Here is a 25079-nt window from a genome sequence, read left to right on the forward strand (position 1 = left end):
AGGGAACGAAGGGAGGAGAGGGGAGGGCGGGAGGGGAGGGGAGGGCGGGAGGAGAGGGAGGAAGGAGAGGGGAGGGAGGGGGGAGGGAAGGGTAAGAAGGAAGGGAGAGGGAAAGGTTAAGGTGAAGCTAAGGGCCTTACATCGTGCTAAGTGGAAGGTGGCTGTTGTGGAGGCAGTGAGGACAGGAAGAGGAGGTTTGAAACTCTGATCTCATCATTTCAAATTACGCAGGAAGAGGAGGTTTGAAACTCTGATCTCATCATTTCAAATTACGCAGCCTCAGGATCTGCAAGTTCCCTGCATCATCTCCTACCGCCAGCATCTCGTTAGACTTGGTGATGTCGAGGCTCGTAATCGCGTTCTCCAACTTCAGATAGCACTTGTCGAACCCCCGCAAGACGTCCCAGACCCTCACCGTCCCGTCTAGCGATCCGGAAACAACATACCTGACGGGCAATCAGCAATGGGCAAGAGCGAAACTTGGTGCGAAGGCAGTCACCTGATGTTTCTTCCGATCCTAGACTTCTGCCTTCCTTGACTCACTTCACTCTCGAGCAGGAAACACTGCAGCCTTCTCAGCATCTTGCCGGAAACCCCACACAGAGTCACCTCGGATATCGATGCTCCATGTCCGATGAAGTACTGCAGCGGCGTGCCGTGGGTCGCATCCCAGAGGATCATCGTGCAATCCTCTGAGGCGCTCAGAATCACCTCCCCCGATCGATCCATCTTGCAGTTGATGATGGCGGCTTTGTGGCCCTCGCACACCATGACCTCCGTCCCCATGTCTGTCGACCACGGCATCCTGAAAGCAGCGAGATTGAGAGCATGAAAGAGGAGTGGAGGGGATGCGCTGAAGGGGAGAGGAGAAGTCACCTGCAGTCCCAGATGCGAACTTCCTTGTCGTCAGAGCCCGTCGCGATGAACCCGGTGTCCGAGATGCTGAGGCAGCGGACGGCGAGGGAATGGGAAGCGAAGGAGAACAACTGCAGGAGGAGGATTAAGAACGACTCGTGCATGCCGCAGCTCTGACCTGATCCCCCGTTAGGATGTGAAAGATTCTTGCCGTCCGATCTGCTGAGCCTGCACAGACGAAGGGTCCAAAGGGCAGGAAAGCCAGGCAGAGCACGGCTCCTTCGAACGAGCGTATCCTGCAAGCACTAATCAAGAGCCGAGGCCTGTATCCTTCTCAACGAACCTCTTGCGCAGGAGCCCGCGGTCGGCGTGCCAGATGGAGATCGACTTGTCGTACGAGCCTGACACGATCCACGAGCCGTCGAAGAAGTAGGCCAGGCAGGTGATCCTGAACGTGTGCGCCCGCAGTTCGTGCTTGACGGCCCCCTTTTTCACGTCGATGATGTAGACCACCGAGTCCTCGCAACCCACAGCGATCTCCTCCTCCGACGCGCTCCAGCTGCAGCAGAGGAGGTACTGCTCCTTGGCCGCCCACAGCTCGAGCTTCTGCTTCAGGCTCATCTTAGTGAGCTTTCCTGAGTCTCGCTTGTACAGCTCCCTGCTCCTCGGGGAGTCAGGGTTGTATGTCAACTTCCATATGCACAGCGTTCGGTCGAGACTGCACGTGCACATGTGGATAGAGTCCTTGGTGAAGCTGATACCCTTGACCTCCTCCTCGTGGATCTGCTCGAAGGAATCTACGATGTAGTTCGAGACTTGCATCATCTCAAGGTAACCGTTGTCGTAGCCGATAGCGACGTACCTGGGAACAGCACGAGGAGAAGTCAAGAAAGTTCACAACTGTGCTCTCCCCTCACCTTCCGTTGGGTGTCGTTGCAAGCACCATCGCCTTCAGAACCTCCTTCTTGACCTTCTTCTGCACGGCGTTCAGCTCATGCAGCAGCGAGTAGCCCTCCTCGGGGGTCCAGAGCTTGTGAACCTCCTCATCCACCCCCCAGACGCGGACGAACTTGTCACGGCCACTTGTCAGCAAGGAACGGCCGTCACAGCTGAAGGTCACGGCCAGCACCCCAGCTGTGTGTCCTCGCAGGACTTTCCCTCCGATGGCCCTCCTCACGTTCCAGACACGGAGGGTCTTGTCCTTGCTCCCGGTGACGAGCCTGTTGGTCTTGGGGTTGTAGTCGACGGAGAGGACGGGCAGCTTGTGCCCGGACAGCAGGGAGAGCAAACTCCCGTGCTCCACGTCCCAGATTCGACAGCTGGTGTCGTTAGACACAGAAACAAGGAGGGGACTGTCCGGGACAAACATGATGCTGTTGACGTCTCCTGTATGCCCCGACCCAGTCGTCGGGCCAGTTCCCAGCATGTGCCTCAGCTCTCCACTGGCAGCCTCCCAGATCCCGATGCTAGCATCCGCAGAGGCTGTGGCCAGCAAGCTTCCGTCCTGAGAGAACTGAACCTGGACCACAGCTTTGATGTGCCCCTTGAGGTGGTGGAGAGTGAGGCAAGAGTTCATGTTCAGCATGAAGCTGGAGTTGTCGTCTGACGCTGAAGCGATCACGCACGTGTCCATTGTGTCCGACCTCCCCCTCCTCTCTAGCCCGTGAACCTTCCAGCTGCTTTCCCCCGGGCTGATGGCGACTTGGGTGACCGGGCCGACATGGCCGACGATCTTGGCGAGCTCGGTGGTGGAGAGTACTTCAAACGCTCGGATCGTCTTGTCCATGGAGCAAGTGATGACCCTGGTCTCATCAGCTGAGAACTTGACGCAGTTGATCCTCTTGTCGTGCCCAACTTTGACCTTCCAGATCTTCATGGCCCCATCCACACCGGCCGACACAGCTCTCAGGCAGTCATACGACAACAGGCACCTGGTACACCTGCCGTTGTGGCCTTGCGATGAGGTCCCGACGCTGTCGTCGCTGAACTGATCGATCTGCGAGCCGTCCGACGTGTCCCACAGCCTGACCGTCCCGTCGTCTGACGTGCTGATCACTTGCGGTCCTGTCATCCCCATCGCACATCCGTTCACGTTCCCCTTGTGCCCTCTGAAGAAGTTGAGCACTACCCCTGTGTTGGACTCCCAAGTCCGGACTGACCCGTCCATGGACGAGCTTGCGAAGGTGTCATGCCCGTAACCCCCAAAGCTGCACGCCAAGATGCCGTCGTGGTGCCCGAAGAAGACCTGAATGCACTCATACGTGTCAATGTTCCACAGCCTCAGCGTCCTGTCCAAGGAGGCAGACACGATGAACTGCCCGTCGTTGCTGACGTCACAGTCTGTCACTGAGCCCCTGTGCCCAGCCAAGATGGCCCTCGTCTGCCTTGACTGGGGGTCGATTAAGTTCAAGGTGAAATCGTTCCCCGCTGTCACCATGCACTCCCCGTCCCTCGAGATCTTGATTCGATTGATCATGGAGGGATTTTGCAAGGACGCGAACCTTTTGCCATGAGCGTGATGAACCAAGATTGAGTTCTCCTTCTTCTGAGCGATCAGATCCCAGAAGGTAACGAAACCCTCCTGACTCCCCGTTACCATCTGAGTCGCATCCGCAAACAAGGCACAGCAGGTGGCGGAGTGCTGGGCTTCAGTCAGGGAGAACAACTCTACACCGTTGTGCGTGTCGAACACGTGCATCTTGTTGGCCTCAGTCACACAGCTCAGGTATCTCGAGTCAGGAGTGAACGAGAGATCGGTTACCGCGGATCCCAGGTGGAACACAGCAGTCAGGCTCTTCTTCTGCAGCTTGTTGAGCATCTCCAGCCATCCTCGCGTCTCAGTCCCCGTCATCATCATGAACCTGGAGGCGATGGACGGGGCCATGGAGAGCGGAGAGTTGGCAGCGAGCTGGAACGTGTTTGACGGTCGGTAGACAATCTCAGCAGCGTTGGTCTTGACGAACTCATAGAAGTCATGGATGAGCTTGAAGGTCTCTACCTTCATCTCCCCCTGCAGGGACTCCACTGCGATCCTGTAATCCTCCAGCATCTCAGGGAGCTGACCGAAAAGCACTCGCATCTCAATGAACCGGATGCTGCAGAGCAGCTCCTTCACCTCCTCCACCATTCTTGCTCGGATCGCGTGATAGGGAGCCTCGCTAAGCCCTCGAGCCTGCTCGTCCGTGATGATCCTGCTGTAAATCCATCGCTCCTTGCCCTCGCCGAGCATGTCGAGATCGAGCTCCAAGAAGCCATGATAGAACATGTTGGCCAGTTCCCGGTGAATCCTTCTCTCACGCTCTGAGGACTTGATCACCTCGTCGATGATGAAGCGAGAGAGGGAGGTGTGGGTCAGCAACAGCGCCTGCTCCCCACCATGGTCGAACCAGTTGCGGTTCTTCTGAAGGAGGTGGGAGATCTTCAGCAGCACGTAGCGGAACCTGTGGTACCTGGGCTTCACGTCCCTGAGCTTGATCATCTCCCAGATCTCTGTCTCCAGCAGCCCTCTTCTGGAGCAGGAAAGGTACTGCAGGATGTCCCGCATGTAGGGCGCGGCACCTCCCAGCTGCAGCTGGAGGGTCTCGAGGTAAGAGGCGAGCAGAGACGACATTCTGTCCGGGAGCTTCTCGATGAGAGTCTTCATCCCCGCGACGTTCTCTTCCTGCCCGACTTTCAAGGACAGCTCTGCAGTGAGCATCGAGTAGAACAAGGCGGAGTTCCTGACAAACCGCTGGGTGTGGTTGAGGTATGACGAAAGTTTAGACTTGATGGAATCCAAGTCTGCGGTCTCAGCCCTTGAGGTGAAGATCGCGCTCTGAATCATCGCCATCTTTGACTCCATGCTGAGCTCGTTGAGCTCGATCTCGTTGGTCTGCCAGCCTCTCTGCTTCACCCTCAGCGTGTGTAGCTCCTTTGCACACCGCACGGGATCGATGGAGAGGATGATGCGAACAGGAAAGCATGGCGGCCCCATGAACTTCTCGGGTACCCAGTCTACCGCTGTCAGGTGCTGAGTGGTGAACCTCGTGGCATTGATTCTCCACATCTCCAGCTCCTCAAGTGAGTCGACGATGAGAAGCAAGCTGTCTCCCTGGAAGGAGGCAGACGCCAGGTTGCAGTACTTGGGGAACGTGTGGCACAGATGCTCGTAGTCTTGATCAAGCTCGCCTTCCTGCTGCAGGTAGAAATGCTCTGATATGCGCAAACAGAATCGGTGGAGCATGCGGACGGGGTCCCTGCTGGAGCCCGTGGCAGTGGTGAAGTGAATGTTCGGAAAGATCTTCGCCTTCGTTCTCCATCCTTTTTTCACAATCTTGGAGGTGACAGGATGCCGCAGGTCCAGGTACTCGTGCACAAAGTTCATGAGGAAGGCCGTCTTTCCCGATCCACTCGGCCCGATCACCAGCATTGGAGTCAGCCGATGCTCGTCATCGCAGTACCTGATCAGTTTCTCCGTCTCTTCCTTCCTCCCTACAAATGAGTCGGGAACTTCCGAACGGTAGATGAAGAAATCCATGTTCCTAGTGTCGATCTCAGCGTTGGAATACGAGGTGCCCTCCTCCCCTGAGAACACCATGTTCAAGTGATGCTGAATCTCCGTCTTGACAAAGTCTGCGTACTCAATCAGATCTCCTAGCTGGTACCCGAACTTGTCATCGCTCTTGGCGTAGGAACACTTGTAGTTCTGCAGCAACTTGGAATTGGATTCAATGGTCACAGATTTGGCGCAAGCATTTCTCAGTCTTCTCTGCATGGCATCCCTGTCATGTCTCATCTCTTTGAATACATGCTGCTTGTCTGTAGGAACGTCGGACATGAAGTCATATCCTCGTTGCAAGATCAGGATTCGCTTCACCCCGTCTTGAAAATCATTCACCGGCGCAACTGCTTTTGGGCTCTGTCCTACAGTGTTCTTCTTCAACCCCTGCCCCTTCTTCGATCGCAATTCTCGTATGCAAAGAGCGGCTTCCAACTCCTGGTAAGAGCGATCGGGAGGATAGTTATCCAGCCATTCATGCGCGCTGCTCAGTTCAACTCTCGATTCATCAGCAGGGATCTGCCCATACTTTCTACCTTGCAGCAAGACAACACAATGAGAGCTCTCTATCTCATGAAATCTTAGCTCCAGTGAGCACAGGTGAGCTTCAGCGTCTGTGAGACCATCCTGCAGGAATTTCAAGACGACCTTCTTGCCCCTCTGCCCGGCCACGTTGTGGAGATGACTGTACACGTCCGAGTACATCAGTTCCAGCTCTGACTTCATATCCTCACATGTTGCGCTGACATAGATAACGTAAGTCTGCCACGACTCCCTCATATCCCACTTGAACATCTCCGGAGGCTGAAGTACGTGCTTCATCTTATCCTCAACCTGGGTAATGTAGGTCTGAGGAGTAGGCGGCCTGGGGGGCTCATCGTCTTGGAAGAAGTCTTCGTCCTTTGCTTTCTTCTTCTTCTTCTTCTTCTTCTTGCCCGACCCTACAAACATCGTTGTTCTCATAGATTGCTCCAGGCCCGTCGACATGGCGCTGGCTGCTACTTCTTCCTCAGTAGTTGACAGCATCTGTTGGAACGCCTTGAAAACGCTGCTTCTCTTCCCCTGCTCTGCTGTCAGAATTGTGCAGATCTACATCATACTAGTTCACCGCTCCTGCTTTCTTCTCGGGTCGAGTGTCTTCGACAATCGTACCAGGGATGACCTCCCCGTTGTCATCTTTGATGGGAGAAGGAGGCGGCTGCGCGTTCTCATCGAGGTCGCAGATCATCTCTCTTCGCTCTCTCATAAGAGCGTTCTCGGAATCCACTTTCAAGACTCTCTTCTTCCATCGGAACGGGCCCCACCGTACAACCTTGTAATCATAGATGTCCCCTGAAGACTTCAGTCAGGAATAAACCCATAGATCGGGAGGAAGCAGACAAGATGACGCCATTGAACAACGCAGGCACATCATCTCTTACCATACTCCTGGAGCTTCAACTTGAGTTTGTTCCTCTCCTTCTGCTTCAGCACCCTCTTCTCCTCGATTTCTTCGATATCAGCCATCGTAGCCTATCCGACTCTCAACTTTCTCAAGTTGGCGTCGAAGTCCACGGAATCAGCAGCCTGCGTTCACCTCGCATCATGACATCTCATATAGTAGCTAGTTGCATGTCTTCGGCGTCGGCAGATTGTGTCTCACTGGTCTGCTGCCGCCATGGTTGTCGTGCAGCGTTGCCCGCCATCGGGCCATTTCGTGGGCCAACAACAGAAACAGTTCTCAACCACACCCATGCAGGGCAGTAATAAAAGAATAATAGAGAGATTAGAGGAGCTTTTACTGCCTTACGGAGGGGAAGGTGTTTTTAGGTTACTACCACTTTTTCACGAGCTTGCTGTCCTTCTAGAAGACGTAGTGGCTGGTAGGACCGGTCATGCTACAGCCATGGCGGACGGCAGCGGCTCCGGTTAGGAGAGCATGAGGCAGAGAGCGTGAGGAGGAGGAAGAGAGAGTGAGAAGCTGACGGGAAAGAAAAAAGAAGAGGAGACAGTTTACGGCACTTTCAAATCAAAAGGTGGAGGACAATCATTTTTTAGAATTCTTGGCTCCTGAAGTCGCAGAGACAGAGAGGAAAGAGAGTGAGAGAGGGAGAGAAGGACGTACTTGATAGAGAGTGAGTGAGTGAGTGAGTGGAGACATTGAGATACTTGTTTGCGTTTCATGGTGTTTCGCCTCCCACAGAAAAGGACCATGGACGTAAACAATTTCATCAAAAATCGAAAGTCAGGGGAGTATTTTGAGGATTCGAATGCCCTGGTAGCCACTCTAGCGTTTGAGTGCTCGTCCAGTCATCGAACAGTTAGCAGAGAAGGAGCTCGCACCTCCAGAGAAGACCCGGTCTACTTCTCTCACGAGAAGAATGTGAGGATGGTCAAGAAAATCCCCAAGGCAAAATGTGTTGTGCTGCCGCATGTGTTGCCTGCCTCAGGGCCCATTGCATGGCCAGCAGCACCAAGTGTAAACGACTCTCCTACAGCCTCGAGGAGGGAGACTGCGTTCAGCCCCGACCGGAAACCCACACCAGAGACAAGACCGAAGCAACTGGAACCTAGCCCGTCAAGCAGCCCCTCGCGTGACGGAAACATCAACCCCCAGCATGTCAGTATCAACCTCAAGACCGAGCGAAGCCCTGGACCTGAGGAAGCGCTGTTTGAGATCGAACGATGCCCTCCATCTCCTAGACGGACTGAAGGGAATCCTTGATTGTTGGTGATTTGGAAAATTCTATTTGAAATTTGGCTCGTTGATAACTATCTTTTGGACTATAATACAATGATGTGCATATCCTTCCTTTCGGCACAATACAGTTCCCACATAAGACTGCATGCCACCTCCAGCTTTCTCACACCCAGTCGCGTGTTATACAAAGAACTTGTCCATCTGCTCCTCTCCAGATCAGCTCGCAGTGTTCTTCGCAGCTCCCTTCCTCTCTGTCCAGCTATCAACCGTTTTCCCACCTCCACGAAGTCTTCTTCGTTTCGAGCAATCAGCTGCGTTTGCCCCAGACTGCTCAGGATCGACGAGGCGACGCGGGAGGCGAAGAGCATTCCCGGCCTGCTCAGCAACGGCGTCCCCATCCATAAGACATCCATGGCCACAGTGTGAGCATTGACAGGAAACGTGTCGAGGACGATGTCCGACAGGCCGCATCTGGTTGGTAAGGTCAGGCAAGGAAACAAACTTGCGTCACTCTTCTCAACGTGTCAAGTGTGAGAGAGGTCTACATCACCTTCGGATGAATTCCACGATCTCTGTCTTGTACGTCCAAAACAATTTCTCGGCGGCGATGCGATGCGCGGAGGCGTGAAGTTCATAGCGCCTACTGATCCTCTCGCCTTGTGGCCCCTCCAAGATTTGCCAGAAAAGCGAAGTTTCCTCTTCTCTCACGATGTCGGCCCAAAGTTTGAACGTCTCTGGATTCACTTTGTACATCTTGACAGCAAGTCAGTTCGAGAGATCCCACGATGTGAGTTGGTCACCTGATTGAAATTCGAAACAACCGTCTTGTTCGCAGGCAAACCCAGCAACCTTCGCTGTCTTTCTACGTATTCCTCTCGTGAGGGAGACCCGGCAGGACCGGAAGTTTCCTGCTCCCTTGCCTCCTCAAAGTGATACCTCCTATGATCGTTGATGTAATAGCAGCCCGGTAGCACCACCAGCTTCTCCGAGAAACTGAGGGAGATTTCGGGTGTGGTGGCAACGATGTCAGTGATGAAGAAGTCCATGTACTTCGCTCCCATCGTCCCAGGATATCCCAGATACGTCGCCTGCACAGGTGCGACTTTGTACGAGAGGACATCACTTCTGTGCCCGGCAGTCCAACCGTTGAGATTGAGGAGGACATCGATGTTGAGTCGTCGGATTTGCTGGACGGCAAGGTCAACCGGCATGAGAGGGTCGACGTGGGTCATGTTGCAGTCTCTTGAGATCTCCACCTGCCAGAACTCACTGGCGTTGGAATGGCCCAGGTTGAGGCAGCGCAAGGAGACCTTGCCCTTGTCGTGGAGGGGAAAACTTCCTTTCAACAGATGCGAAGTCGCATGAGCGGCGAAGTCCGACGAGAAATATCCCAATACAAGTCTCTTCCCTTGTTTGGCTCTCCTTCTCCCTTCATGGACCTCCTCGAGCAGCCTATCGGACTTGAGATGCCCGGTCTGACCTCGGGAGTAGATGATCGATGCTGTCAGGAAGTCGCAGAGCTGCGGGTTCAGCAAGAGGTACTCGTGAGGCTGCAAGAGCGATCCAACGCCGACCCCCGAGAAATCACAACAAGAGAACAAAAGGGAATCGACATCTTTCCTTGCCATGGTTGTTTCGCACAGATGACTCGGAAGAATCCTAGAGATGTATTGCTTGCTCATGTAGCTTGCCAGGGCCTCCGCATGAGACAGGAGAAGCTCCCACCTTGCCATCCTCGCAGCATTGACAAACGAGCCAAGAAGACAGAGAGGTCTCCTCGACGTCTTCATCCTTGAAGCAAGATAGAAGAGCCTCGCTGCTTGGTCATGCATCCCCTGCTTGTTGGAGCAGATTGCCGCCCCGAAGAAAGGGTCATCGTTCCTTGCTCCGAGCCTCCAGGCGACTTTGAAACACCGGATGGCACCCTCACATTCTCCTATACCCAGCAGGAGCCCTCCAAGTCTGTTCCACACCTCCTGTCTGGTCAACAACGCGGATGGGCCGGCAAACAGGATCCGCGCCATGTCGTTGAGGGACGTGTGTCGTATGTCGCTGCCCTGCACGAACAGACTTGAGCAGTCGAAGTAGGAGTCGATGAGCATGTCTCTGATCTGATGGCTCGCAGAACTCGTTCCTGCGATCCTGAGGGCTTCCGACATGCATTCGACATTCTCCTCGCACTTGCCTTGCGCCTTGTAGGTCTGACCGAGCGCGATGTAGGACACGTAGATGGTAGGATCAAGTTTGAGCGCCGACTTGAGCTGGTCCTGTGCCAGGTCCTGCCTTCCCTGATAATGATATGCGATGCCAAGGTTGTGCCTTGATGACACGCTGCGCGGATCCTGAACGACGCAGTCATAGTAGGCCTGCACTGCTTCGTTCAACCTGAAGGTGCGTTCGTCAGTTGATCGCATGGGAGGAGGATGCAGGATGAGCACCTGCCATTATCTCGCAGAGCTCTGCCTCGAGGACAGTCATCCTCCCCCGCTACCACCAGCATGACAACTGCCGCCATCACAACCGCCCGCGTCGCCATGCGGCATGCCCCCGACAAAGTCAACTGAGGCGGACCTGGGATATTGACATCCGCTTGCACCTCACTCAGGACATGGCCGAACCTCGGAGCAGGCGGCTCTTCATGCTGCTGCGCGGGATTGTGTGATGGCTGACGCGTTGGCGCGTCAACGAGAACATGCAGCTCTACTTGTCCCTGCTCATCCCTCCTCCTCCTCCTCGCTGCCACCTTGCTCTTGCCCCTCCCTCTCTGCCTACGTATGACCTCTTCGCTTGTTGGCTTTCAAACCTTTGTTTGTCGGTTGCACTTCTGATACCCTGGAAGTGCAGGTCATGGGGAACAACGTCAGCTTCGACTGCTGTGGGAGCAGAGCAAAGGATGTGCCCATCGAGCGCCGCGCTCAGAGGCCTGATGGACAAGCCCTGCAGGTTACGTGAGGTATAGCATGCAATCTGCTGAAGTGTGCAATGCAGTCGTCCACAGGAGCGCAGAGCACTTCCGAAGAGCCGAAGCAAAGGATAGTGCTGCAGACAAGTCTGGAGCAGAAGCACGATGAATCCATCTCCGAGGGCGCAGCTGAGCAAGATCAGGGAGGAGTTGGGATCATGTTGGTCCATGCACAAGGCAAGTGGGTCGTCAAGTCGGTGATCAAGGATTCGCCTGCATGGTCCTCTGGCAAGATTGCTGAGGGTGATGTGTTGCTGAGGTTTGGCGCTGAAGAGCTAGCTCAAGTTTCTCTGACTGGAGGTTTCTTGTGCAGTGTGGATGGGAACGAGGTTGAAAGTATTGAGAACCTTGGTGAACTATCGAAAATCCTGATGGGTGCGTGAAGCATGGGGGTCAGAAACTTGCCAGCTGATAGCATACAACAGGTCCAATCAATTCCGTAGTTGTCTTGCGATTCTCCAACAGCAAGACATCTGAATTGACTCACGTCACGCTGGTAAGGACAACCGACTTCACGGGTCAAGGTGAAATTCTCTGATTTGATTCGACGTGCGATGAATGATCTGAGCGGCTGACTAGGAAACGACAAGAAGCGCGTGTGGCGAGCGACTCGCACTGACTGGGTCAATGATAACATTGAGTGTGCAGACATATAAGAGGAGGATGGGAATTGCTTCCTCGATTATTAGCACTTTTGCGTAGTACGATACCACACAGTAATTTAGAAAGCCCTTAGTTTGTTTCTTCCTTTCTTATCTCTTATTCTTACAACCAAGACAACTGGGATATTTTGTCTGCTGGTGGAATCATTATCATCGTCTTCGACGTGGACGATTCTCTTGCTTAGCCAGCTCTAAACTTTCTCATGATTTGAAATAAATCAACAATACATCATCTTGCGCTCTTTGCTTTTGACGAGCCTGTTTCAACATGCAAAGCTTTCGTCTGCAGGACACAAACTCGATAGAGATCGACATGTCAGCGATAGACCTTTGAAAGTGGAAACTAAGAAGAATCAAACAACACCTTAAAACATTCTTAATGATCAATCGGCAGCTAGTCTGCCTCAGCATTCCTCTCAGTGGCTTCTCCTTCCGTTCACAGCTACTGTGGCTATCCAGGCCCTCGTCCGCCCTCGTCGACCTCCCTCACATCTCTTCAGTACCTCATGACTCACCAGCTTCCCCATCCTGGTGACGACTGAGTGGCAGGAGAAGGGAAGGAGGTATCGCGAGAGAGGTCGTCCTTCCTTCGGCCTGCACTGCTGGAGGTCCAAGTTTGCTCGGCCCGAGTTGGTTGCCCACCTGGAGGTTGCCTCGGCGTTGCTTTGCCTGACTGAATGAATGATGCTCGTCGGTGAGTTGTTTGCAGGAGAGGTTTGCAGGTCCGAGGTCCTTGAACATGAGAACCTGATCCTTGCCTTCGATCAGCAGGGACTTGAGGTCTGGCATGTCGATATCACGCTTGTCACGCTCAGCATAGAAGGCAGAGACGAGGGTTTTTGACGTGCTGGTTGAAGTCTCCTGCGACTATCTCGAGCAGGAGGAGTAGCACGAGGAGGACGACATGGAAGATTAGGAGGAAAAGGAGGACTGTGAAGATAAGGAGAACAAGGAGGACTGATTGAGGTCAGTCATGGTGATTCCGTTGCGGTCCATGAAGGAGCGGAGAAGGGAAACGAAGCAAGGGCCTTCGGAATGGATGGACCACTACCCCACCTCTTGACATTAATCGGAACCCGTTCTTTCTTCGGCAAAAGTACCGGTGCATCAAGGACATTGAATCACCCCCACCGTCCTAAATGATGATGCAAAAAACCCACAAACACTGCCTGCGTAATAATTTAGACTCGCCGGCCCGGGAACCGTTTGAACCTCCGACCATCGGACCGTTCTCTCTGATGGAACGTATGCCAGCCGTGCCAGTCAGATAGCGCCGAGTTAACAAAAACTCTCCTGTAAACCAAGACGACTTACGTGGCGAGATCTGCGTGACTTTGGACTAGTACAAGTCTAACAAACTTGTATTCCGGAATACATGTGATCGGACCGGCCCCGGAGATCATCCGCGGCGGTTTGCGCGGCTGTCGAACGACTCCCGTTTCAAATTTCAGTTCAACGGTTTCAAAATTCCCTATGGCTCACGGGTCACCGGCCCCGCCCGGCCCACCGTTGTGCCGGGGTCAGAACGGTTTGCCGCCCACCCGGTGACCGGGCCAGGGCTGCTGGGGGCGCAATGGCAGATAAAGAACCTCAAAGAGTATAGAGCAAAGCTAGATCACACCTGAAAATATTTATTGCCCCATCCTGACGACTGCAGGGCTCAGGGGTTATTCGGCAGAAGGAGGGGTGAGGATGCCTGGTATGAGTGGGGTAGGGGTAGTAGACTGGGGGCTACACAGTGAAAGAAAGGGGGTGGTAGGGGTAGTAGATTTTTGGCGAGGGATGGCGACGAAGAAAGCGGAGAGAGCGACGAAGGGAGGGAACTAGAGGCGATGGCGTCAGAGAGCGAGCGAGAGGAGGAATGGAGCGAGAAGAGAGGAAGTAGTCGAAAACAGGCAAGATGAAGGGGAGCATGATGCAGTAACAGGGAGTTCTTTTCTTTGTTTCACAGATTGAAGAGTTTGTATGTCCTGGTAGCAACGTTCGGTGGTTGAATCAGAAGCATGGCATGAGACCTCTAGATTGAAGGGCATATTTTGAGTCATTTACAAGATATATCTAGCTTTGAAGCATCATAACCTTTCATAATATTCAGGTCTGAGCTCATAGTTTGCCTAGGATTCTTCCACCCCATCGATGTTTTTTTTTGTTCTTTTCATTTTCCTTCAGTGATGATTGATTCTTTCCTCTTCAGAATCTATTTCTTTTCTCTGTATCGATCGAAAAATGTCCAAGGCGGTAATGGAGTTGGAAGAACCAGGCGCATACATGGTAAACCTCTCGATTGATCTTGACTTGCTTTGTGTACATTCTTGTTGAGCGAGGAAACTTCTGATGTCTTGGCTTAGGTGAAAGGAATGAAATGGGTTGTTCCCCAGAGATACAAGATTGCTGTGCTCTTGGGCTCTGGGGCATATGGTTGCGTTTGCCGCGCCTACGATGAGCAGGTCTGACTTTCACATGCCGGGGATGTTGCAGCTGACTGAAAGTGACTTGTTCGCAGGAGAAAAAAGGTGCCAGCATGGTGATATGCTCTCCAGAGTGAAGTTTTACTGTTTGAGAACAGATGTAGCGATTAAGAGGTTTGAAGACGTGTTCATGAGCAAGACAGACGCGCTGAGGATTCTGCGAGAGATCGCAATCCTTCGACGGTTGGAACACAGGTCAAGTCGTTCCCGCAGTGTTGCGCCCGCTCATGCTTCTTTCATGCCAGGAACATAATCAAATTGATGAATGTTGTCAATCCAGCGCAATTCCCACAGCCGCTGCGTGTAAGTGGAATCGCAATTCCCCTACCTTCATTGTGCCCCTCTGAGTTGAGCGAGCGAGCAACATGTGCTTCTCTCCTTTCAGTCTCCTCCTCACTCTTCCCGTGTATCTCCTTAGACGCTTTACGTCTTCTTCGAATACGGAGGGATGGACCTGCACAAGTTGGCTGCTTCAGACAGATACCTTGAACTTGATGAGATTCAATTCGTGATCCGGCAGCTCTGCGAGGTTTCGACCAGTTTCTCTCCAAATGCTTGAAGTCTGATTCGACCTTACGTCAGGGGGTGCGATACCTTCATAATTCCTTCGTGATTCATCGTGATCTGAAGCCAGCAAACATTCTCATGTACTCCCCGTTCTGCTCTGATCCATGTGTTCTCGTTGACAGTCTTGATAGCGAGCCGGAACGTCTTCACCTCAAGATTGCAGACTTTGGATTGGTCGATGAATCCTCGATGATGTACACGAGCGAGACTGACCGTGGGTGCTGCAGGCAAGGGTCATGGAGGCAGATCTCAACGCTCACTCCCACCTCGAGGACGATTTCGATCAGACAATGGGGGTTGACCAGCGGGACGAGGAGGAGGTTGTTGAAGGCGTGAGCGACTTAGCGGTGGACGATGGCTCCAGCCCTTCGTCTACCAGTGAGGCAGAATGTAAGAGTGCCGGCTTATCACCTCACATCGACTCGACTAACCCCTGCCCCTTGCAGATGACGATCGTCCTACACCGCTGCTCCGGCACATGAGTGAGCATGTAGTGACAAGGTCTTGCGACTGTTGGTTGCTCCTCCATCATCTGAAGTTGTGCTAAGGTGGTATCGAGCTCCCGAAGTCATCCTCTGCCGGGGACGATATTCGAACTCAATCGACAACTGGAGTGTTGGTTGCATCATTGCTGAGCTGTTCAACCTCCACAGCTCAGTGGTGAGTTCTGCCGTCGTCCATCGCATCATCAAGTCTAAAGGTGATCTGACAGGATAAAATCAATCGAAGACCTCTTTTCCCTGGTTTGATCTTGCATGCCTTGCGCCGGACTTCTCTGATTGGATTGCAGGGCGATCGTGTTTCCCGCTGAGCCCGAGCTCAAGAACATGTTTCAAGGTCAAACCTCGCGCATGAATCGCCTTCTTGCATGTTTGATCGGCAGAGGCAGGAAGTGACGGACCAACTGAATGTGATTTTTGCTGTCACTGGCACACCCTCAAGGTAGTTGCGTCCTGTCCCTTTCCTTAGCCGCTGATCGCTCCCTCAGCTACGAGATCGATCAGCTCGACGCTGGATCAGAAAGCAACGACGTGAAGACGTGAGCTCCGAGCAGCTCGACTGAGTGTTGGCCTCACCATTGCCCAGGTACCTCCGCCACCTCCATCCCAAGGGAGCCATCGTGCTTGGGAACAAGTATCCGCACATACCGCAAGAGGTACCACCGAGAGGCTTCAAGGAGGATGGTTCTCATGCAGCTGTAGGGGATCAAGCTCCTTCAGAGCCTCCTCAAGTTCCTGGCAAGAGAGAGGCTGGACATGAAAGCTGCTCTACAACACCCGTTCCTGAATGTGAGTGCTCCCTGCCTGCCTGCCTGCCTCCAACCCCCCCCCCCCTTCCCCCTTACACGCTCTCTCTCCTTCTCTCCCTCTCCCTCTCCCTCTCCCTCTCTCCTTCTTTCTCCCTCTCTCTCCCTCTCTCTCCCTCTCTCTCCCTCCCCCTCTCATCTCCATCTTCTACCGTACGCTCTACTCAAGCTTTTGGCCTTCTTTTTGCTCGGATGCTCCTGCACAGACTTCGACCCCGCGACTTCACCAGCTGGAGAATCAGCTGATGGCTGATCACGACCTGGACATGCCTCCTGCTCTAGAGCGGTCAAGCTCCGTGTTGACAGCCAAGAACCTCCTGCAGGTACCTCTTTGCCTCCTTGCGGATCCCGCGAGGCTGAGTTCGTGCTCAGCTGCAGTTGGAGAGCAAGTACAACAAAAGGAATCACGACGAGGTGAGCTCTTCACCTCGTGGTATGGGAGGGTTGGCACGTTGACGGTGCGGAGCAGGCGGTTGAGAAGCTTTCGAACCTCTTCCGCAACGAGATCGAAGCCTTCTACGCTGAGTTCGCCATGTGCGAGGGCTGGTGCTGGTGTGCGGGGCGGGGCGAGTGACTGAGTGACAGGCCCAAGAACACGAGGATAGCGCTTGCCGGGGAGAGGCGCGGGAGTGAAGGGGATGAGGGCACGTTGAGGTCCTCCAACTCGGATGAATTCTCTGACTGCCTTTCGCCTTGATCGCCTCCAACGACATTGCATCTTCAATAATGAACCCTCCCTCCTCTCTGGCGCTTCTTTCTCAGCTGCCGATTCTCCCTCTGGTTTTACAGCAGCAGAAACTCCCTGGTGTAGGAGTTCTGGTCCATGGTCGTCTTCACCGTCACGGCCCTCCCGCTCCTCCGCAGAAACGCAGTCGCGAGCTGCATGCAACGTCAGCGAAGACGTCGATCTGGCAGTAGGTCTACCATGACGTCATGGTCGTTGATGAGGTAGTTGTCTTGCATACTCAACCACTGCCGCCCCCACAGTGTGCATGGCGCCTGTCAGTCGCTAAGGTTTAGGAGAGGGAGACGGCGAGAGCTGAGGGGCAGAGGAAAGAGAAGCAGGAGAGAAGAGAGCAGAAGCAGAATAGGACCTGCATGCGTACGACAATTTTACGCCCGTGACCCTCCCAGTTCTGATCAGTGGCTGGTACCTGCTGCAAGGTTAGCCAAAGTGTTATCCCTCCCTCGCTCTCCTCCTCAGACCTTGTCTTGAATCTTCTTCGCCCAGTCCTCGTAGACCCCCTTCGCCTGGATGTATTCTTGGGTGCTGGCTGCACCAGCATCCTCCACGTCGATCTTCATCGCATACCCATTGTTTTGAAAGATCTGACCAGGGATGGTCAAACAAGACAACGAGCGAGGAGTGGAAGGCCTGTCTCGGCCCGCGTGTACCTGGTAGATGCTGTTGAAAGACTTCAAGACCTCAGAGAAAGGAGCGTTGGGGCTGCAGCACGAGGGTGAGCAAGAGGGAACGAAGACGTTCCTAGCCAACCTGGAGGGAAGCGGAGGTTTGACGTAGTTGCTGTCATCCGTGAAGTTTGCGAGCAGCCCGTCGTACATCCTGTCAACTTCGTCAGCGCAGAGTGAACGAGGGGCAAGATGATTGTACTTTTCACCCGAGCGCATGAAGAAGCGCGGGGCAAGGAGGTTATCGTCCTTGAGCATCGGGTCTCGTTGGATCACATGCTTGTCGTTCTCCACCCCGCTCGTCTCCTCGAAGATCTGCTTCGCGCCTTGGATGGACTGCGTGATGGATGCGAACTGGGCTGAGCTGATGAAGTCGAAGTAGAGCGCGTTGGTCAGGTCTCCCTGCTTCACGTCGTTCTCCTTGATGTACTTCTCCCACTCGTCCTGGCGGAGGAGGAAGAAATCTTTCTGGAACTGATTCATCGGGAAGAAATCGAGATCATCGACAGTGTTGTAGCAGGATCGCATAAGGAGCACTGCAAACTGAAGGAAGAGGAAAGTTCTTGGGATCCTGATCGGCTTCGGCCTCTGCTCCTTTATTTTGTTCGTCTGGCCAAAGGGATTTGACAGCAACCCTCCTCCTCCTCCCCGCCCTGTTCCAGATTCCCTTCCGTATCCAAAGACTGACATCGTATCCAGGTTGATCGCGTCCGCTCTTCCTTCCCACAGCAGCAGCGGAGCAGCCGCAGCCACTACCTGCATACACCTCCTCCTCGACAGAGAGTCGATCTGCATCTTGAGCGAGCCCAGGCTCCTACGTCTCGACCCAGCAGTAGCCGTGCTAGCCATCGACAGGCGTCGCTGCTGGAGAAGGTTGGACATGGACATGCTGCTGGGGCTGAAGGCTCCTGCCATCATGTTGAAAGTGGTAACGGTGAGCATCAGGCATATTCCGTGCACAGCTCGCATCCTTCCTGTCAGATCCTGTCGATCCTGTCGATCCTGTGAGGAGATACCTTTGTAGCAAATGAAAGATCCTGCGAAGCTTCACATCAATGGAGTCAAACGACACAAACTGTTCAGACAAGCACTGAAATTTCAAGAAATCTTTTCAGACGACCACTGAAATTCTAAGAAACCAGCCATCTCTCTCAATACAAATACGCACATCACAGCGAAGATGGCTCAGAACAAACTCGTGGAGAAAGGTTTGGACCTCGTCTCGTGCGACTCTCTTCCTATCATTGACAGACGAGCAAGGAAACGGCATGAGAGGAGATCGCAAAGTGCATGGCCGCTGATCGTCAGAGCTAAGCGGCGCCTTTTATAGGCGAGCAAAGCTTACGTGGGGGAAGTTGTGCTTACATGCTTACATGCTTACACGTCATGCTGACGAGCAGATGAACAGCACTTTCATCATTCGGCAAGATAACCTGATTGTTTGATATCTCAAGAGCAATGTTGAAGGAAACATCTATTATCCCTATTTTTTATCCATGCCGATCAATACGTCTTTTACCTGTCGATCTCCTAAACTACGTGTCCACGTTGCAGGTTATCTAATAAATCACACAAACTTATCAACAACTCATCATGCAAGAGGAGGGCAGCTCCACTTGAAAACTAGTTTCTTCCTGCTGCTCCTGCTTCTCCTGCTGCTCCTGCTACTCCTATCTCACCATCCTTTCCCTTGTATGCCTGCGCTGACTTGACCCCGAACGACATTGAACATTTATATAAAGTTTTTGGTTTACTCAATAATCCTTTTTGATACAATTTTTCAGGTACGGGACACTTTTACAATTGTTTTTTAAAAAGGGAGGCGAGCTCGCAAAGCAATTGAGTAACTAAAATAATTTCATTATCGTACCCCTCCAATTAACGTTCATTCTAGGGGTGCGTTTACCCACCCCTATCAACGACATAACCCTCAAAATTGATGACCCTACCCACCAAATGTCGACACCCCCTCGCATTCAAACCATTTCACCGTTTTTATTAATGTCAGAAGTATAAAATTCTCCACTTTGGTAGTCTAGTCATTCGGCAGGATACCCTCTACCCTAAAGAAATATAACCCCACCCCAGAAAACCATTTGCCTCGTTCTCCTCCTCTCAGCCTCATGCTGCGGCTTGTACGAGGGACCGGTCTTCGCTTCTTCGGGCGGCACCCGAAGCATGACGTCGGGCAGCTCAACAGCTCCAAGCAGCTGCCCAGGTAGGAGCAACGGCGAGGGAACATGGCGGGCTCGATGCATGTCGAGGGCCATGTCGAACAGAGAGGATGGGTAGAGATGGAAAAGGCGGTTGAGGGATAGAACAGAGCAAGAGGGGATTCTTGTGGTGTGGATGCAGCCTCGGGTGTGATGTAGGACACATCACTTCTAGCCCTGTCTTGTGTCTTGCTGTTGAGCCTCTTGCGCGTGCGCCCTTTGTTGAGTTGTGTGGTGGGGCTGGGTGGGTCGGAGTCAAGTGTTGGACCTGAAGATTTCCTTGATGGCAGAGTCGATGAGATCACTGGATCCATATCAAAGTCGATAAAGAGGAAAGAATGGAAACGCCAGCCCTTCCCCCACTCGAAATTTGACAGTGAGCTTGCACTGCTGTTTGCTGACCCTACTCATTTGATCCGTTTGGCAGGCAAGGAGGAGATTCGGCAGAAGAGAGATATCTACCTCTATCAGAGATCTCTGCCAGCCCCCGTCATAGATGCTGTAATGAATATGAGAATGGTCGGGCAGAATGTCGACTCAAGCTGTATTGCAGTATTTGCACGGAGCAGATGTTACGGTGTCAAGGGAAAACACATTCAGGCGATGGTGGATTATGGACGCGCGGGATTATGTGATGATGTGGGCACAAGATGCCGGCCGTGAGATAACTCTGTTGTTCTACAGACTTTGGGAAAACTTGCTTCCTTAGCTTGTCGACTTATCATGGGCAAACACAAGCCGATCTTTGACAGGTCTCACATGCTGCGTCGTAGTGCTTGCTAAAACAAGAGTATCTACTTGCAGATCACTTGTTCTTGGGGACTTTGTCATTGTTACGAATGCGCCTGAGATCAATGTCGCCAGAAAGTCACAGGATACAAAACTTTACCGATATCACACTGGTTGGTTGATGGCTTGCGAAGACTTTCTGAGTTTGACGTGTCGAGCAGGGTACCCCGGTGGCCTCGTCGAAACCCCATACATGAAGATGCTGAAAGAGAAACCTGAAGAAGTCATCCGAAGGTCCTTCTGCTCTAGACGTGCCGCGCTGCTTGTCACGTTGCTGCAGAGCTATTTCTGGGATGCTTCCGAAGAACAACTTGAGGAAAGAAAGGATGAAACTGCTGAGGGTTTTCCGTACCAGCGAGCACCCACACCTTGCGGAAGAACCGACGATAGTCCGAGCAGACTTGTTCGAGGTACTCGATCAACTTCCATCCTGTTCTCTCCCTTGCCTCGATTGCATCCTCTCTCTCTCGCGTCAGATCTTCTCATAGTGGTGCTGATTTGGCCTTCAGACACGTTCTCCCTGGTTGGAACCGAAAGAGGCAGTACAGGTCGCAGAGTTTTGTCAGATTGATGATCTGATCCTCACTTGTATGTATAGCAAGTGGACAATGAAGGAGTCGTTATCCTTGACCATGAAGGAAATCCCATCCAGGACCTGGTTGATAATCATGGTGAGCTCAACGTGGTTGGTAGAGTGAGCGCGGGACTGATAGTTTGTATGCAGGCAACACATGGACTGAGGAGGAGGCCGAGTGGCTGCTGAGCGAAGGGACGACGATGTTCCGCGATCCTGTGACTTTCTTGCTCGCTGGTTCCTGCTAACGCGGCTGACATGTTGGCGCAGGAAATTTATGGCAAGGACGTTCCAGAGCCGAGAACGGACACATATGGTGACTATTGGAAGAAGAAGATGAAGTGAGAAGGAGCTGGAGTAAATTGAGCTCCCCTCTTTACCCTCCTCCCCTTCTATCTCTGTTTCCGTCTCCCACTCCACTCCTCCAGTAGACATAGGGAGCACATATTCATCTTCATTGATGGGTAAGTCGCTAAGTAGTGTACAGTCTAACGGAAGACGGAGTTGAGGTAGTAATGGATGGAATAGGCGCGCTTGATGCTGTACAGCCGATGCATCTGAGTGTGGAGAGAGTAGAGCTGGCTGTCTTGTATCTGAATCTCCCCGATGATCTGGAGATTCCCCTCCCCTCGGTAGATCAGATGCAGCTTCAAGTCCCGGTATCCATCTTCCACCTCTGCCCAGGCAAACTTGTTCTTCACCCGGCAGAGCGTGAGGGGCCCGGAGGAGGAGGACGCCTCGAACCATTCCGCCACCTGGACCATGTGGCTCGGCCCCTGGCACACGAGGCACAGGCGGACGGGGTCGAGGATGTTACAGCAGAGGGGCCACGTGCCCTTGGGGTTAGGAGGAGCGTACTCCCTCAGTTTCTCCCTCATCCTGCTGACGGACTTGACCCGGGCAAGATGCACCTTGACGTTCCCCGGGCCCTCCCGGAAGATGCAGCGCAGCTCGTGGACGACCGTCTCCTCCACCGGGCGGGTCTCCCGCGAGGAGGAGGAGGTTAGCGCATCCAGCCCGGTGCAGTGGCTGAGGAGAACGTCCATAACGGCCCTGTGGAAGCCGTCGTTGAGGATGCGAGACCGTGTGTTGAGCTGAACGACGAAGATCTCTTCGTCCAGACACTCCAACGCCCCTTCCTTCACCATCTGCTCCCAATCCGTCCTCGCGTCCGACTTCTCCCGCTCCCCGTAGCGGACTGCCCCCACCTGGTAGCAGGGTCAGCAAGGGACATCACCTCTGCTGGGAGAGCATCTAGCAGGGAGCAAGGAGGGGACGAGCATCGGGAAAGGACGAGGGCGAGGCTGGGGGAACAACAACTGCAAATGTGCTCACCGTGTCCTGTCTCTCCATGCTCAGCGTCACGTGGCGATTCTGCTCCATGAAGGTCGACGAGTAATCTTGCCAGGACCTCCTGCTAAGAGACAATCGATGAGGAAGGCAAGCGGCAAGCGGGACTCAGTCACCTTCCCTCCACATCCGATTGCACTCCAGGGATGTGAGGAGCGTAGACGACGAGGACAGCGCCGTGCTCCTTGTTGACCATTTCATTGAACCTCTGCTCGCACGACTTGACAAGGTCGGCCATGAGCTGCTGGGCAAGGAGTTGGAGCCTTCGGAAGAGGGTGATGTCATCCTTCCAGAGCTTGATGTTGGTGACCTTGGTCTTGAAGAAGAGATACCTTTCCTCCTTGGACAAGTTCCTGATCTTCTCGAGCCTCATCTGCAGCAGCTTGTTCCTTTGCTCTCCTGTCATGAACCAGCCCAACACGCGCTGCATGCACGAGGAGAGGAGCGAGTCCCAGTGCGGCACGGTGGAACCAACCTGCTCCAGACGCCTCTCCAGGTCTTGAGTGTGGTTGGAGTGGAGGAGGAGAATCCTGCATTGCTCCAGAAGCCAGTCGCACAGGTTGTGGTACTGCTCCGAGTCTCCAACGTCAGCCTCGCTCCCTCTCTGCAATAGACACATGCAGAAGCTGTCGAAGAAGTGCTCGTCGAAGTCGTCTTGGAAGATCGACAGCCGCGCGGCCGCCTCCATCGACCTCTTAGCGATCACCTTCAACTGGCTCCTTGCCATCCGCATCCCCAACCGCTCCGTGCTGAGCGCATAGCCGTCCTTGAGCTGGATGTGAAGGCGCTTCCGCAGGTCGGAGATCATCTCGATCAAGTCCTTGTCTTCCTGCACCTGCAGCCGACCCTGGAACTTGCGGAAGTACATGAGGAGGAGGACGGCGAGGAGGATGAAGGGAATGAGCACGACAACGATGAAGATACTGATGTGCTCGCATTCGTTTCCCATCAGCACAAAGTTGGAGGGGCAGGTGTCGCACCCATGGGAGCTGCTCGCGCCATACATGGACGTGATTTTCTTGTTCGGACATTGAATAGCTTGCGTGGAGTTCTCGGGGCAGAAGAAGCCCACCGGGCAGATCGTAGCGTTTGCTGTTCCTCCTGGACAAAACCAGCCAGCAGGGCATGAGAGGCAGGACAGGAGCGTTGAATCCCCGTAGAAGCCTTCGGGGCATATTGAGGGGATCCAAGGGAACCATGTCTGCTCGTTGCCCTTGAGCCAGTTGCAAGCCACCTGGAACATCGCCTCCCTGGAGGGCATGCCGCTTGTCTTCAAAACATTGCTCTGCGCCATGAACTCCTGAACGTCCTGGTCGAAGAAGTCGAGTTTCGACGCCAAGAAACTGACATGCTTGTCGACGCTCGGGAGATACCTCCACATGTAGTTCCTCGGGTTCATATCCACCAGGCCTGTCGCGTACTTCCCTTGCGCCTGCTCGTAGCCGTTGGGGTCCGGCATCCTGACCCTCACCGGCACGTTGTCAGTCGCCAGCAGGTTGTCGTCCGGCTTGAACCACCCGAACACAAAGTTTCCACCCCTCACTACGTCATAGTAAACCTGGTCGAACGCGCTGGATCCATCCCGAAACTTGACAAGAGCGACGGGGAAGTCAAGGAAGAAGCTCAACTGCAGCATCACGTGGTATTCATACTGCACCATCACCGGCACACACTGAGACGTGTTGCTCCTCCTCCTGCACGCAGGGGAGAACCACACCATGTCCCTGTAGCAGTCCAGCTGGTTATTGCCCGTGAACTTGATGTAGTCCGCCTTGTACCGCAAGTTCCCGTACGTTCCTTGATCCAAGTTCGTGCAGGTTTCGATGTTGCCGATGGGGGTTAGAGCCAGAAGCTTGTCCAAGCTATCGAAGTACTGCTCGGGGTTGTAAGACCCTGCGTTGTAATACCCGTAGAAATCGAGGAAAACCTTGTCCTTCTTGCCCCGTTCAACCGTGGACTGCCACACAAACACCTGATCGACTGTCTTGTAGTCATACACGTTGGCTAGCAGCGGGCGGTACGCGTACGGCAACCCTTGAAGAGTTGCGATGCCCATCGTCCAAGTCTCCACTGACAGGTGGATCGTCGGATTCGCGTTGTTGATCTTCACACATTTCTCAATATCCACACAGCCGGCAAGATACGCCATGGAGACTCCCGTGTTGATCGCAACCCCTGAAAGCGACACCACGGAGTAACCCATCACCTCTTCTAGAAGAATATAAATGATCTCAGCAACGATGCGAGCGGAGGACCAAGACGCGTACGGGAGGGAGACGTTGTGAGCAGAGCCATCGGGATACGCCAGAAACCTCTTCTTGACGTCTGACAAGCGCAAGCCGGCAAACCTGATGTCATCGTACTGGCCGTTGAAACAGCTGTTGGGGTGGTCCACCAGGGTTATCGCTGGCGTGCATGCGACGAGAGAACATTGCGCGATGAATATCAAAGCAATGAAAATGTGAACCAATCGATCTTGTCCAGCAAACCTCGCTAACCCACGAGCCTGTCCAGCAAACTTCGCAACCCAAAGCATTCCTTGCTCAGATGCTATGAAGTCTTGTTGAGAACCCCCCCCAAACATACGCGCTTGCATACTTATTTACGGTGTAAAGATGCTTGAGGCCTATGGTGTTGAAGCATGTCCTTTTGATATGACGGAATATCAAGAGGAATACATTCACATCCTGCAAGTACAAGCGTATG

At 53.5% G+C, this 25079-nt stretch overlaps 7 protein-coding genes across 7 annotated transcripts; 3 read left to right on the forward strand and 4 right to left on the reverse strand.

Annotated features, from left to right (window-relative positions):
- Positions 1 to 259: 259 nt before the first annotated feature.
- GUITHDRAFT_71422 (hypothetical protein) lies at positions 260 to 3331 on the reverse strand (the record flags this gene model as incomplete). Its single annotated transcript, XM_005832294.1, has 3 exons — positions 260 to 446; positions 602 to 805; positions 1926 to 3331. 3 exons carry the CDS (start codon positions 3329 to 3331, stop codon positions 260 to 262), a joined length of 1797 nt encoding a protein of 598 aa, XP_005832351.1.
- Positions 3332 to 7561: 4230 nt separating this feature from the next.
- GUITHDRAFT_163259 (hypothetical protein) lies at positions 7562 to 10608 on the reverse strand (the record flags this gene model as incomplete). The annotated part of the gene is made up of 5 exons (XM_005832295.1): positions 7562 to 8143; positions 8351 to 8543; positions 8623 to 8825; positions 8873 to 10457; positions 10511 to 10608. The coding sequence occupies 5 exons, from the start codon at positions 10606 to 10608 to the stop codon at positions 7742 to 7744; spliced, it is 2481 nt and encodes an 826-aa protein (XP_005832352.1). The 3' UTR covers positions 7562 to 7741.
- A 311-nt stretch (positions 10609 to 10919) lies between these two features.
- On the forward strand, positions 10920 to 11690 carry GUITHDRAFT_138952 (hypothetical protein; the record flags this gene model as incomplete). The annotated part of the gene is made up of 4 exons (XM_005832296.1): positions 10920 to 11015; positions 11061 to 11409; positions 11460 to 11558; positions 11614 to 11690. 4 exons carry the CDS (start codon positions 10920 to 10922, stop codon positions 11688 to 11690), a joined length of 621 nt encoding a protein of 206 aa, XP_005832353.1.
- A 2232-nt stretch (positions 11691 to 13922) lies between these two features.
- Positions 13923 to 16785, forward strand: GUITHDRAFT_163260 (hypothetical protein; the record flags this gene model as incomplete). The annotated part of the gene is made up of 19 exons (XM_005832297.1): positions 13923 to 13967; positions 14045 to 14143; positions 14200 to 14209; positions 14263 to 14359; positions 14410 to 14467; positions 14583 to 14693; positions 14747 to 14905; positions 14959 to 15121; positions 15178 to 15232; positions 15280 to 15431; positions 15522 to 15568; positions 15615 to 15673; positions 15720 to 15770; positions 15818 to 15887; positions 15934 to 16020; positions 16244 to 16360; positions 16410 to 16451; positions 16507 to 16571; positions 16623 to 16785. The coding sequence occupies 19 exons, from the start codon at positions 13923 to 13925 to the stop codon at positions 16732 to 16734; spliced, it is 1599 nt and encodes a 532-aa protein (XP_005832354.1). The 3' UTR covers positions 16735 to 16785.
- Positions 16786 to 16820: 35 nt separating this feature from the next.
- On the reverse strand, positions 16821 to 18486 carry GUITHDRAFT_163261 (hypothetical protein; the record flags this gene model as incomplete). Its single annotated transcript, XM_005832298.1, has 7 exons — positions 17650 to 18486; positions 17533 to 17601; positions 17433 to 17484; positions 17244 to 17366; positions 17132 to 17191; positions 16962 to 17036; positions 16821 to 16916 (listed from the first exon to the last, which is right to left on the reverse strand). The coding sequence occupies exons 1-7, from the start codon at positions 18414 to 18416 to the stop codon at positions 16821 to 16823; spliced, it is 1242 nt and encodes a 413-aa protein (XP_005832355.1). The 5' UTR covers positions 18417 to 18486.
- Positions 18487 to 20189: 1703 nt separating this feature from the next.
- On the forward strand, positions 20190 to 20937 carry GUITHDRAFT_71349 (hypothetical protein; the record flags this gene model as incomplete). Its single annotated transcript, XM_005832299.1, has 5 exons — positions 20190 to 20291; positions 20345 to 20412; positions 20465 to 20562; positions 20608 to 20683; positions 20730 to 20937. The coding sequence occupies 5 exons, from the start codon at positions 20190 to 20192 to the stop codon at positions 20935 to 20937; spliced, it is 552 nt and encodes a 183-aa protein (XP_005832356.1).
- Positions 20938 to 21511: 574 nt separating this feature from the next.
- On the reverse strand, positions 21512 to 24909 carry GUITHDRAFT_108646 (hypothetical protein; the record flags this gene model as incomplete). Its single annotated transcript, XM_005832300.1, has 3 exons — positions 21512 to 22231; positions 22359 to 22437; positions 22490 to 24909. The coding sequence occupies 3 exons, from the start codon at positions 24907 to 24909 to the stop codon at positions 21512 to 21514; spliced, it is 3219 nt and encodes a 1072-aa protein (XP_005832357.1).
- Between the last annotated feature and the right edge of the window lie 170 nt (positions 24910 to 25079).

Source organism: Guillardia theta (genome assembly GCF_000315625.1).
Source record: "Guillardia theta CCMP2712 unplaced genomic scaffold GUITHscaffold_35, whole genome shotgun sequence".
NCBI lineage: Eukaryota > Cryptophyceae > Pyrenomonadales > Geminigeraceae > Guillardia > Guillardia theta.